At 42.3% G+C, this 13,962-nt stretch overlaps 1 protein-coding gene across 1 annotated transcript in view; it reads left to right on the top strand.

Annotated features, from left to right (window-relative positions):
* LTV1 (LTV1 ribosome biogenesis factor) overlaps nucleotides 1-12,927 on the top strand; it is a 388,845-nt gene extending 375,918 nt beyond the window's left edge. Inside the window, exon 11 of the mRNA XM_044060085.1 lies at nucleotides 12,381-12,927. Within this exon, the coding sequence (XP_043916020.1) occupies nucleotides 12,381-12,494 (114 nt within the window). The 3' untranslated portion in view covers nucleotides 12,495-12,927. The remainder of the gene's footprint in view (nucleotides 1-12,380) is intronic.
* The last annotated feature ends 1,035 nt before the right edge of the window (nucleotides 12,928-13,962 follow it).

The raw sequence follows: 13,962 nt of genomic DNA, 5'->3' as shown, positions 1-13,962 counted from the left end.
TGATTTTATATGCCATTTGCAAGAAATTTAGTAGGTCTGTTTGCCAGTTGTTATGGGTTGGTTTGTTAGAGGGGGGTACATCAGATGAACTGTTCATTTGCATGTGAAGTGAAGTTTTATAGCTAAAGATCATTGGATTGATAAGCAGAGTGCCAAGTACTGAGCCATGAGGGGGACCCCTGCTGAAGTAGTTACTGGGGAGACTGCATCACTGGCATGCATTCCAAATGATCAGTTTAAAAGCTTTGAAGTCATTTAGTTGGGGATGTTCCAAAGCTGAATGCCACTGGTGAGTATAGGAGGAATGTGTAGTTAAACTATCCGATTCGTGGTTAGAGCAGTAAACAGAGGAACTGCTTTGTAACCTGTAATGGCATTAGTGAGAGAAGAGTACTCTGAGTGCTTCTTTCTCAAATCCATTCTGATTGACAGAATATTGTGACTGTTTCGTGCACTGCTGTTTCAGGCAGTTTGCTGGGGTATGGTTAAAGCAGGGTAGACCTGTAAGTGGAGACAATTGGTGTTGTGCATTTAGGGATAGGAATTACAACTGCCTTTTTCCAGGTAATAGGGAATGTATGCTGGGAGATGGAGAGGTTGAAGAATTGTCATATTTTGTGTACAATGTTGTCATATTTTAATAAACTGTAGATGGAAGTCATTGGTATCCGTTTCATTGAGCTGTTCTTCAGGTAAAATAATGGGAGATGAGGTTTGTATGGGCTGGTAGGTGGTATGTTAGAGGAGGTAAAGGGCATATGTGGAAGGATAGAGATTTTTTCAGTGAGTCTTAAAGGGTGATTGATGATTATCAAGAAGTTTTTGCTCTGCCTACTGCAGAATCTTTATGCTGAAAAAGGTACTGGAGTGTTTTTAACAAAATATTTTGCTTTCTGTTTTTTATAGCTTTTTTGCATGATCGTAAAGGTTGATACAAAGGGCGCAGTCATCACTAGAATAGATTTTTTTTTTTACTGAGTCTAGGTACTTTCCCTTTGTTAAAGTAATGCGTGTAGTCCTTTAGACACTGACTGTTCCCTGTGGGCTTCTTTGGAATTGATGTATTGTGAGAAAATAATTGTTTTTTGAAAGTGTAGAAAAGAAGATGCAAAAATAGCTGTAGCAGAGTTTATTCCAAGGATTTGGTGGAAGTGAGTGCAGATAATGCACCCTAGTACATTGTTGAGGCATATATATGTTTATTTTTGGAGGTACTGTTTCTGATGTGGTTGAAGAAGGGTGGTTTGGGTTTTTCCCTGAGCAGGAGAAGATTGTTGTGCAGTGATCATTAAAATTAGGAGGTAAAATCTAGGGGGGAATAAACTTTTTCTGATTAGTTGGTGAGGATATCCAGATCTGAATCATTATTAGTTTGTGTAGTTTGACCTAGTTGGTTCAGAAATCAACTGGTAGAGGCTGAAGCTGGATATGCTCAAAAGGGCAAAGGAGGGTTAACATGTAAATCTGCAAATGTAATTTTTTTTGGTAAACTATGTAGAAAGAATACAGTGTTAGTTTTATTTATGATGCTGAAGTCTTTGAGAAGCTTTCAAAAGGCAGAGTTAGAGACTGGTAGAGATAGTAGATACTGGCTGTACCAGTAGTTAGGTTTGAGGTATGGTGTATAAGTATGTCAGTCATAAGCCAGTTTGGGCTAACATCAGTCAAAGATGAAGTGCTTATAGTTTTTTATGTGCTTTGATTTAAGGCTGTCTTGCTTATTGTAGAGCTGATACTGCCCATTAATTTCTTGTCATCTGCGTGAGAGCAGTCTGCGTTGACTGCTGTAAAGGTGTACATGAAAGATGTTTTCTTTTTAGGGTCCTAACCTTTCCTCTTGGGCAGGGGAAGTGTGATTCATATCACCAAAGATGTCATGCCTTTATGTGCACCTGTAGGCTTCTGTAAACTTACAGTTGGACTGCAGTGTTCAAGGCTTGGTGAGCCAAACATGCGTTCTGAGATCGCCTTCCCCCAAGCATCATTGCCCTTTCTCCAAGTGGTAGTAGTATAGGAGGGCCCAGCACTACAAGTTTCTATTGTTCCACGTCAACTGTAGTGAGTACCTAGTCTGCTAATTGAATTTGAGTCACCTGAGTTGTAGTTACAGCTTTATTCCAGTATGCTAATTGACCTGACATAAAATGGTTGTAGTTTTGTAATGAAGATAAGAAACATCCATCCATCAGCATTTCTGATGTAAGCGTAATGCATATGGATGATTTTATAGTTTAGGACGTTGAGATGGATATTGTGGGAGGTGAGCTTCAGACCATTTCACTAATTACTGTCATGTTAAGGTCTTGTCATAGTGTAGGTATGTACTTCATCAAGTTTATTACTTCTGGCAGCAGTATGAAAAGTGCAGATTTTGGAACAGAGTACTTCCTAAATTGTCTGGTTGTAGATGTAATGAAGGCTGTTACTGAGTAAGTGACCTGCAGTAATCTCAGAAGGGGATTCGAAACGTCCATTGTTAGTAAAAAAAAAAAAAAAAAAAACATGAAGAAAACAACGTGAAAGTAATAAAAATATAGTAATTTGCATGTGGAAGTTATGGACAATATTTTGATGTAGTGTGTGTGTTTTGGAAATGTGCATGTCTAAGATTACGGAGGCAGAAATTGATGAATATCTAAGGAATGTTAGAGGAATGAAGGTTGCATCTGTTTGTTGGGGATTTTGTATCCAATGCTCTGATGCGAAGGAGACTGGTAAAGAGAACTGAGGCAGCAGTGAATGTTCTTGTCCCTTTTATTTAGTCAGTCTTTTAAATGTTTTTATCTTTATCAATTAGTTAGCAAAGTAATTATTTTTAAATGTGAGAATTTAGATGTGTGATTGTTGGCTGACTAGTGAATGTTTCAGGTTAGTAACAGTGTTTGGTGTGGAGAATGGTTTGGGAAATAAATCTTGTTATTTTAAATTAAATTTAATGTCATTGTGAAATATGCTACCAGTGAACTGAAGAATTAAATATGGGATTGCAGTAAATTAGCAGTCTTAACGTAGCAAACGTAAAAAAATGTAGAAAAAAGCTGCAGCTAAAACAGCCGATAGCATCTAGTATTAAAAGGCAGCTGTATGTGCAGCAGTAGTGGGGAACAAGGACAGCTCCTTTCAGTAAAACAGCCAAGCTCAGATAAAAAAGGAGAGGGGAGACAAAAATAATGCTGATTGTAAGAAAACTGATAGGAGCCTAGGACTGCTGTAAAACAGAATAGAGCAGGTATCACAAGCAGAGTGCCTGCAGGGGTGGGCAGAGTCAAGCAAATTATTAAAATATATATGATGTCCTTCAATTATCATTTTGCAGTATTCATAACTGTAGGGAGGTTGCTGCCTGCAGCACCTGACATCCAGCCAGTATACCAAAGTCTTGGGAGCAGGGGTACGTGTGACATTTGATGTCAGAGCCATAAACCGACATTGGCTGTAAAGGTGACGTTTGCACGTACCCACTTCAGAACTTTTCTGCTGCAGTGATCTTCACACCTCTGATCGCCAGCTTTGGGAAGCAGTTCGCTCGTTTGATGGCCATCCGCTACAGATAAAATACCCTTTGTTTTTTTGTGTTTTTATCTGTTTCTTGCATGTCAACTAGAAAGGGGAAGTGTGCTTGTGGAAGACAAATTCCACACAAGGACACATATGATAATTGTTTGTTTTGTCTAGGGGAGGCCCACAACCATGATGTTTGTAAATTGTTTGTGCCTTAAACTCTTTACAGCAGTCTGGTTGCTCTCAAACTCTGTCTTGAGAACCAGAGACTCCAACATCTGGTGTTAGGTATGGAGGGCGAGGTAGGTACTTCCGACTAGCCGCCTAGGAAGAAGGCCAAAAAAGTTAGGCCCAATGCCCATGCTGCACCTCAGAAATCTGGTGAGACTCTCGAGGCAGATGTTAGCCCAGGGTCCCATTGAATGTCTGTTTCTTAGTCAGAACCGGGAACCGTAATGGAAGCAGGCCCGGCAGAAATGCTGTGTACATCCGCTGAGGTTGATCAGCCATCAGAACCTGATGGTAAGGGGGAACCACGGCTCGTGGCGTCAGAGGGGCCTACCCTTGCTCTGCAATCCTTCCAGACGTTTGCCTCTAAATCGACCCATCCTTCAGCACTGCCTCACAGGTGACTAGGCACTCCATTAAGTGCAGTTACAATGCAGTGGAGGCATCTTCAATGTCTGCAGCTTCTGTCTCTGTATTGCGAAGATGCTTCTGGGTGAGGCTACAGCCTCTCCCTATGGATGTACAAACCAAGTTGTTGGATGCACCACTAGATAATAAGGCCCTTTTCGTGGAAGCATCTGCAAAACTCCTCAAATCTCTGCAAGAAAAGGGAAAGGATTTGCAAAATTTAAAACCTTTACTGGTCTCATCTACCCTAGGTACCATAGAAACTACCCTCAAAGGACTTCCTTTGTTAGGAGACAGTCATCTCATTCTGCTCCACCACAGGCTAAAGGATGGAGGCAAACCAGGAAAATTCACTCCTAGAACCCTTTTCTCTGGTAATAACACTCCCTCTCGGAGGCAGCCTGACCAGGACAGAACCCCTCAACTGTGACTCAAATCCACTACCTCTCTCCACCGCCTCTATCCCTTCGCCTTTATCCTTACCCTCCTGGCAGAAGATTACCTCACAAGCCTGGGTCCTCCCCATAATTCAAAAAGTTTATTTTATGACTTGGTGGGCTTTGCCCTCCTTCCAGGGGATACCCCAGCCCCCCTCAAGCCAGCTCCATCTTTGCCCCCTCAATTCTGCATCAACTTCAGGCCCAGGGCGCCATAGAAAAGGTCCCACCACAGCAGGAAAACAAGGGATTTTACTCAAGGATGTTTTTTGGTCCCAAGAAAAGATGGTCCTTGGAGACCAATTCTGGATTTGTCCATGCTCAACCTTTATCTCAAGGTTCACACCTTCAGAATGCTCACCTTGCAGCTGCTGTTGCCCCTCATTCCGTACCAGGCCATTATGGTATCCCTAAATCTGAAGGACGCCTACCTTTCACATACCTAGTTTCACACCTGTTACAGGAAATTCCTACATTTTTCAGTAGGTTCCTTGCATTTTCAATTCTCTGCATTACCTTTTGGACTCTCCACAGCTCCCAAGGTGTTCACAAAGTGTAAAAAGAATGAAGTGGAAAGCACTCAAGGAAACCAAAAAACTGTTAACAAGTGCAACCAGCCAGAAAGAACACTCGGTGCTTCTTTCAAGAAGTTTAATGACACAGTTAGAAAATACACGTTCACAAAGTGTCCAGCACCAGTGTTTGCCCACTGCAGAGCACAGGGCATTCAAATATACCCATATCTAGACGACCTGTTAATACTTCACCAGGACCTTCACACCCTGCAACATCATCTACACCTGGTGACCAGTATCCTGGCAGACCTGGGGTTCACTGTGAACCACGAGAAGTCCCACCTGACCCCTACAAACGACCTAGTCTTTCTAGGGTGCAGGATAAGAACGGACAAGATGGCAGCTTTCATTCCCTGCCAGAAGTTAAAAGACCTAACTCTTTACCTTCAGAAGCTTCTCTTTTTTCAAACACTTTCAGCCAGAGAATTCCTGAGAGTCCTGGGCCACATGGCATCCTTGATACCAATGCTTCCTCTGGCAAGGCTGCGTATGAGGAAGATCCAGTGGATACTAAAGACTCATTGGAATCAACATTCTCATCCTGTAGATATCTCCTTTCCCTTACTACCATGCCTGAAAAAAGAGTTGGAATGGTGATTTACAGCCATCAATCTCAACCAGGGCATACCCTTGTTGTTACCCCCACTCTCACAGCAAATCTTCACAGATGCTTCAGACTTGGGTTGGGGGACAGTTTTACACCACCAGCAAAATCTAAGCAAAGTGCAGGGAGAATGGTCTCTGCAAAGGGATCACATCAACATCAAAGAGATGGGGACCCCTTTTCTTAGCACTACAGGTCTTCCAACCAGCCCTCCTACCAGGCACCTTGAAAGTAGTCACAGACAATATGACTATCCTGTGGTACATAAACAAGCAGGGGGGACAAGGTCATACCCTCTTTGCAGCCTAATCATACAGATTTGGTCTCTAGCTTCTATTCTGCATATTCACTTACAAACAGTGTACATTCCTTCAGCAGAGAATGCAGTGGCAGACACTCTGAGCAGAACTTCTGCACCCTTTCATGAATGGATGCTTCACAGAGAGGTGTGTCTAGATCTTGTAAGCAAGTGAGGTATTCCTCAGGCAGACCAGTTTGCCTCCTCCCAGAACAGGCAGATGCCTCTGTTTTGTATGAGGGATCCACATCCTCAGGCCTGGAAAGTGGATGCCTTCTCTTTCGCTTGGGTGGGGTGCACTTTTATGGCCTCCCCCTCCACACTGATGAAGAATGTCCTCTTGAAGATTCAGAGGGACAAACCAAAAATCATACTGGTGATTCCCTTCTGGCCAAGACAGCATTGGTTTCCCCTTTACCTTTTAGCCAAGGGCAATCACCACCACACTGTCTAGACATACTCCCACAAGACAGGGGGCTTCTAATACACCCTCTGCTGAGCAATTTCAGGCTCACTTTATGGACGATAGGGTTCTGATCCCCTTCAGGCACCTATACTCAAAGGGACGTACTCAATGTCCTGCAGGAGGCCAGGAAACCCAGTACAAGGAGAAATTATGTGGCAAAATGGAAAGATTCTCCAGGTGGTGTCATAAGAAAAACCAGGACACTTTACTCATTCCTGTACCCATGGTCTGTTCTTGTGTGAGCTTCTACACTCATGACTAACGTACTCTTCTGTTAAAGTTCACTTGTCTGCCATTTCAGCTTGTCTTCCTTTGCTACCTCCTCTGGCATCCAGAATAGAGGTTAAGCTCTTTTTGAAAGGGGTCTTCCATATCAGACCTACTCATAAGCCAATCCCTCCTACATGAAGCCTAAATTTTGTCCTGGAAAAACTTGCTTTATCTCCATTTGAGCCAGCTTACTCTGCTTCACTGAAGCTATGTACCTGGAAAACAGTACTGCTGGTGGCCCTAACATCCACCAGGAGAGTATCAGAAATTCAAGCCCTGATTGCCATCCCTCCTTACCTCATCTTCCATAAAGACAGGATTTCCCTCAGGACTAAGCCTTCCTTCATGCCTAAGCTGGTTAATGTGCTATATTTGAATCGGACCATTAACCTTCCTGTCGTCTTCCCTCAACCTCTAAATTCCTCTGAAAGAACTCTACATTCCCTAGATGCCCACAGACAACTCGGTTATTATCTTGACAAGACTAAACCCATTAGATTGTCTAACCAGCTGTTTGTCTCCTTTCACTCAAGGGCCTTGGGGAAGGCAGTCTCTAAACAGACTATCTCTTCATGGATATCTAAAGCCATCTCTGCATGCTACTCCTTTCATGGTAAAGCTGTATCTGAAAGCGCGAGGGCTCATTTCACTAGGGCAACTCCTTCCTCAGCTGCTTTCTTCAGGTGGGTAGATTACGCCTCTATCCTAGAAGCTGCTACCTGGTCATCAGTCCTTACCTTTACCAGGCATTGTAAACTAGATCTGGCTTCTAGGGCCAGAAGTGGGTTTGCTAGGTCCATTCTACATGCCTTATAGACCAGGGACGTCATCCCTCCTCCCAGGCTCATTACCTAAAGCGTTGGTACTCTCCATTCAGTAATGAGTACTGCAACATGAGAATAGAAGGACATAGAATAGTTGTGTAAGAACTTACCATAACCTTAGATATCCTTCTCTTCCATGTTTCAGTATTCAGTCCCACCCTCCCCTCTCTCCTCTTTCTGTTTATTATAGTTTAGCCACCTGAGGGGACAGATTTCTCTCCATGTACCAAACCTCAGCATCAGGCATATGCCTCCATGAGGCATCCCTTGGCCTGGTCTTGCGTATGGGTCTGAAAAGCTTCTTCCTTCCTTTTCTTTGCTTCCAGGGGTACTACTGTATGTGACAGTCCATTCTGAAGTGGGTATGTGCAGACATCACCTTTATAGCCAATGTCAATATGGATCTGACATCAAAAGTCTCATGTACCCCTGCTCCTAAGACTTTGGTATACTGGCTGGATGTCTGGTGCTACAGGCAACAACCTCCCTACAGTTATGAATACTGCAACATGGAAGAGAAGGACATCTAAGGTTATGGCAAGTTCTTACACAACTATTCTTTACATGGACAAAGCACATAGCAAACTTTGGTATGCTTTCATGAGCTTTAATTATGCCCTGACTTAGGAATGGTGTTCATTCCCATAAAGGTATGTAAAAACTTAAGCACTTGAAGAAACTAAACAGAACATATTCTAGCAGCATAAAGTATAGTAAGGTTAACTAAGATATCTAATGTAAGATATGTAAAGAGGTTTGCCAAGAAAACATAATCCATGACTAGGCATTGACAAATGTTGGAGCTACAGCATGATAGTTGATACTTGCTAGCTGCAGTAGCTGAAACAGTCATAAGGAGTCTTAACATGAAACTGCACTCATTGCAGGCATTCTTAACCCTGGAAGAGGCTGACATTTATGAAGTTACAGAAACCTGGTTCAAAGCTGCGGAGAGCACCCCAGCCTTACCAGGTTACTCATCCTGTCATGCTTTCAGACCCCAAACTGTGGGCAGTAAAGCTAAAGGAGGTGGAGTTTCAATATTTATCAAAGACATATACACCTCCAGGCTAGTCAAATGGTATGACGCACAGGAGAACACTCCAAGTGCAATTAGTTGTTGACAAAACACCTACTCAAATCATAGCTAGCTACATACCCCCAACTATGACTTAGGATCCCCACTCCACCTATCTAGACTTACTTGAATCCAACCCTCTACCCTGATCCTGGGTGACTTTAACTACCCAACCATAGAGTGGAAAACCTATTCTAGCCCAAACATGAATGCCCAGAGATTCCTCTACTTCGTCACTGTCAATGCATTGAATCAATACCCTTGTGAGAGGTGAAAATATCCTGGACCTGGTCCTAACCAACATGGGTAGCCACTGTAGCACCCCTACAATGTCATCCTCCTTGGAAAGATATGACCATAAAGTGATCACTATCACTTTCAAAGTCACCATCTCCCCTGACCCCCCCCCCCCATCAGGGTCAAACAAAATTTTCTACAGCTGACTATAATCTCCTGAGAGCAGGTATAAGCAGCTTCACAGCCGCCACCCCTTCAGTTGTAACTAGCACTAATGTCCAAGCCTACACCAAAAAACTATATGAACTCCTATATTATTGCAAGGATTTAGAAGTACCTGCCAGAACCATGTAATCTTCCTCAAGGAAGAGTAAACCTGTCTGGTGGGCAGCAGCAGTAAACAAACTCTATAATAAAAGGAAAGACATTGCTGTCCAGAACCAAGAAGGAGCAGGTGCCAAGTTGGAAGCAATTTCTCCTTTGTCTGAACAAGCAAATAAGATCACTGCTGAAATCCTCTAAGGCTAACTTTGAGTCCAGATTGGCCACATCCACTAAGGAAAATCACAAGGCCTTCTTCATACACGTCCGCAGTCTCAGTTAACACCCAAATCTGCTCTGACCTGGTGGTCTATAACACCACATACACAAATGCTTTGGATATAGCCAACCTGCTGGCAGACAGGTGCAGTGAAAACATCACCCCCTGCCCCCCCATAAGTAAACCAAGACATCCTCAGCACCTGCCCCCCTCCCATCACCAGGGAGCAGGTCTTTTAATGCTCTCTCAAAGGCAAAAAGTACAGTCTCCATGGGACCCAATAACATCCCTGGCTGTATCCTACATGAACTCAGGCATAAGCTGTCGGCTGCATTAGGCACCCTATTCAGCTAAAGCCTGAGCACCAGCTTCATCTCAGCTGAATGGAGGACAGCCAGTGTCATCCCTCTACACAAAGGTAGAGCATCCACTGACCCAGGTAGTCATAGGCTCATCGGTCTAACTAGCCTGGGCCTTGGAATGCATTATCATGGACCTTGCAAACAAGGACATTGTCAACCTCCAAACATTTGACCCCACACAGTTTGGTTTTGTCAAGGGGAGATCATGCCTGTTAAACTTGGTTGACTTCTTCAAAACAGTCAACAAAGGCATGGACAAGAGGAAGACAGTGCACACCGCCTACCTTGACCTAGCCAAAGCCTTCGACACTATTCCCCACTCGGGCATAATAGATAAACTCTCCCAGCTAGGCATTAATCCGTATGTTACTAAATGGGTAGCTAACTGGCTCAGTGATAGAACCCACTAAGTCAAAATTGGGAAAGGTACCTCTAGTAGTAGACCCATAATGAGTGGTGTACCCCAAGGATCGGTCTTTGGGCCTGTACTGTTTGGGATATACTTTTCTGAGATGCAAGCCAAAACCAGTGGTCTGTGGCTGACCAGGATTGCAGATGATTGCAAGCTGGGCCCCGTCTTAAATTCCTAGTGATGTGAACATCCTCCAAGAGGGCCTTACCCAAAGCCAGAAGTATGGCCTCAAACTGAACGCCAAGAGATGCATCATTAATCCCTTTAGGGAAAATGGCATCCCCACTAATTATCACATTAATAACAACGTACTAAGCACACAATCAGTCATGAGGAACTTGGGCACCCAGGCTGATAGCAAGCTGACTTTTGACCACCACGTTGCCTCTGTTGTACGGAAGGTTTTCTATATGACCCACCTCATAAGTAAGGGTATTTTATCCAGGAACAAGGAGGTCATAACATCCCTGTTACTCCTCCCTTATCAGACCCATCATCAAGTACAATGCCTCCTTCGGCATGTACCTTGCCAAGCACATGCAGCAGCTGGAGATACCACAGAGGTTCCTGACCAGGAAAATCCAGGGTCTCAAACACCTGTCCTATACATTTAGGCTAAAAGCCCTGTCCCTCTACTTAGTCTCATACAGACTGCTCAGAGGTGACCTTTGTCTGGCATACAAGGCCATATCAGACCCAGCCGTGATGGAGTTGCTGCTTATCTGTAATTTAAACTCCACTCGCACAACCTGCATGCAAGGCCTCAGCCTGGTCTGTGACATTAATGGAACTTGTTGGCGGGATAGATTTGTGTCCCAAAGACTCCTCCATCTGTGGAATAGACTCCCTCTCCATGTCAAGTAGAGTACCTCTCTAGCCCTCTTTAAGAGTAACCTGGATGACTGGATGGGAAACAAAGTACACCCCTGGGATTTCACCTGTGTCCCTGCTGGACAGGGGAAACAGGTGCTGACTTTGTGGGAACATGGTTGAAATTCTTGGCTTATAAGGGCCTCTGGGCCAATAGCCTAGTATCATCCTATGAGCCTATAAAAGCCTAACACTCCAAACAGCATAAATGTTTGCATACAGTGAGTGCATGGACAGTTCAAAGTAATCACCAGCACAAGAGTAGATGGCATAAGTCAGAAGTCTGCTCAGTGGCAAAGCAGGTGCAGTACCACAGCTTACACACCTGCATGATAAAACAGTATCAGTATATGGCAGCATTAGGTTAGGGAATGAACCACACACAATAGTGTGAGCAGTGTGAGAGCCACTCTTCCCAGCCAGAGAAAGTCTGTTGCTGGGCAGTAACCAATTTAGCAGAGGAGTGCAGCGTTATGTAGGCTGATAGTAAAGCACTGTATGTGAGAGAAGCTATGGCACTGTTTGTTGGTGGAAATTCATGGAGGAGTTTGTTTATTTGATTTATTCATTCATTTATGTTTGGCCTGCTTCCACGTGACATATTATTTAGCTTATTTGAAATGTGCCTTGTTTAGTTGAAGATACTTTTGCTATAGGGGATAGTCATGCTTTAACCCTTTTCTGTAGTAGTTGTTTGTGTTAAGCTTCTTGACTGATTTTAAGAACTTAGTGTAGTAGTACTATTGTGTGAGACAAATGGACAGTGACCATCTGTGGAAGGCTTTATTCATTTTTTTAATTTTGTTTCTTGATTGTGAATTCCAATACTCCTTCAAAATAGCATGTCAGATTTGCTTCATAGTGTACTGCAGTTTTAGATCAACTTAACAACTGTAGACGTGGTAGAATATATTTTCTTGTCTTGTTAGAAGCACAAAATCTTTTCTGTCATTGTTTGAGCTTAGCATTCCTCCTGCAGTTATCCCCTCTCTCCGCTGATGGATATGCATTATGATCTTAATTCTTTATAACAGAATCATTTATGCTCAAGTTGCTTCTCATTCTGTAGGATATGCGCATGTACTTGGAAGTGAAAATAGTGTTTAAAAATAGTTATGGCATTTATCATTCTGGTAGGTTACTTTATTATAGTCAGTGGTGAGGAAAGAATTATGTCCTCAAAGCTTGTTTGTGTCATACTGTAAGATGATTAATTTGTTCATCATTCTTGGCAATTCTGAATTTTTTTTTAATGTTTTGCCTTCACAGGAACGGCGGATGGAAAAGAAAGCTAACAGGATGGCATTTAAAATAGAAAAATCAAGACAAGAAAAGGAAATGCTCAACCTTAGACAGAACATTCAGGGTCTCAAGCTGTCATAGTAGAACACATTTGGAACAATTCCTGTTAAATCTCAGAATTTTGACCTTACCAAGGCTCAGCGTGGATTACTTGGAATATGCAGTTCTGTGAAAGATTTGGTACCATGGAGTGCATTTCAAAACTAGCATTCATTGTGTACCAGAAAGTGCCTTCTTGAATGATTATGGTTTCTTAAACAAGAACATCAGCAGAATTGTAAACTGTGCAGGGTTTAAAATGGTGTAGCTTGTACCTTCAGATAAATTATTGAAAGTTACTGCTTTCCTGTAACAGTATCATCAACAAATTTGTAAATTTTTTAAAGGCTTAAAAAGGTGCAAAATACAAGGTGTATTACTTTAAAAAAAATACAGTACAAAATTCCAGCATTGAAGAAACTACAGCTGCCCATTGAGTTAATAAATTCTGGTTCTAACCAGCATTTATTTGGAATTTGGTATTTTCTACATTACTGGTTACTGGGTTTCAATGTTTGGCTTGATATGTGGTGTTGTGATTGCATTAATTGGGACAATACAAGGAGAACATACTACAGATAATGAGGGAGAACGAGAAAGCTTTTTTTTCAGAGTGAGGTGGGTAGGCATGATGGCAAGTCGTATTTTGGGTAATAACTTTTTTAAGGATATATTTAAAGCATGCTTCCAAAGAAAAACTTGATTGCTGTACTGTAGATTGGTTTGAGTTAAACTTTGAGTAGTAAATACACACTTTCTAGAAGATGGCTTTCTAATGTTGCAAACTTTTTGAATAGACTGAGGGACAAAAGTAATGTGGTTATGTTCTTGTTTGAAGAGTAGACCAAGTAATATTAACATTAGCAATATAGGCCTTGAGTAGGGAATAATCACAAATTTTAGACTCTTATCTAAGTTTCTTGGCAAAAAAGTCAGACAAGAATACGTTGAGATAGAAAAAGTAAAACTGAAGTCAGCTGAAATTGAGCATTTGTGCCATAGAGTAAACCAATCTGGATGCCAGATGGAATTATCTTTTGGTCCCCGTACAGTTTGTATCAGGTAAGTTAAGGCCACCTAAAGTTTTAATCTGGATAAAGCAAGAATGCCAAACAAATTTCAAGATTTTTAATGGCAAAAGAAGTTTATAAAACATGGTTCTTGGGAGGGTATTGCTTTATTAGTGATATTTGGCAGTAATGAAAATCTATGGGTGTGTCATATAATGTATTAAATTCCATGAATAGTTATGTTGCAAATGTAACACTGTATAAATGTTATAACAAGATAATTAGGTTCAGAAGATATCTTAATGTGGGGAGAAAAATATTAAGCAATTTATAGTCATTATAAAGCAGAAATAGTACAGGATCCTGTTCATTCAGCCCATCCGATCTGGCATATAGATCCTTGCTCCCCTGCTTGATCTGTTCTGGGCAGTTTAGTGCTCCAGCATCAAGCCCTTCCAACATTTTATTTCCCATAATGCCCACCACCCCCTAACTTACTT

This window comes from Protopterus annectens, chromosome 1.part2, assembly GCF_019279795.1.
Source record: "Protopterus annectens isolate FY-2018-M chromosome 1.part2, PAN1.0, whole genome shotgun sequence".
Lineage (NCBI taxonomy): Eukaryota > Metazoa > Chordata > Ceratodontiformes > Protopteridae > Protopterus > Protopterus annectens.
Note: the sequence above shows the minus strand (reverse complement) of the source record. Positions and strands in the feature narration are given on the sequence as shown.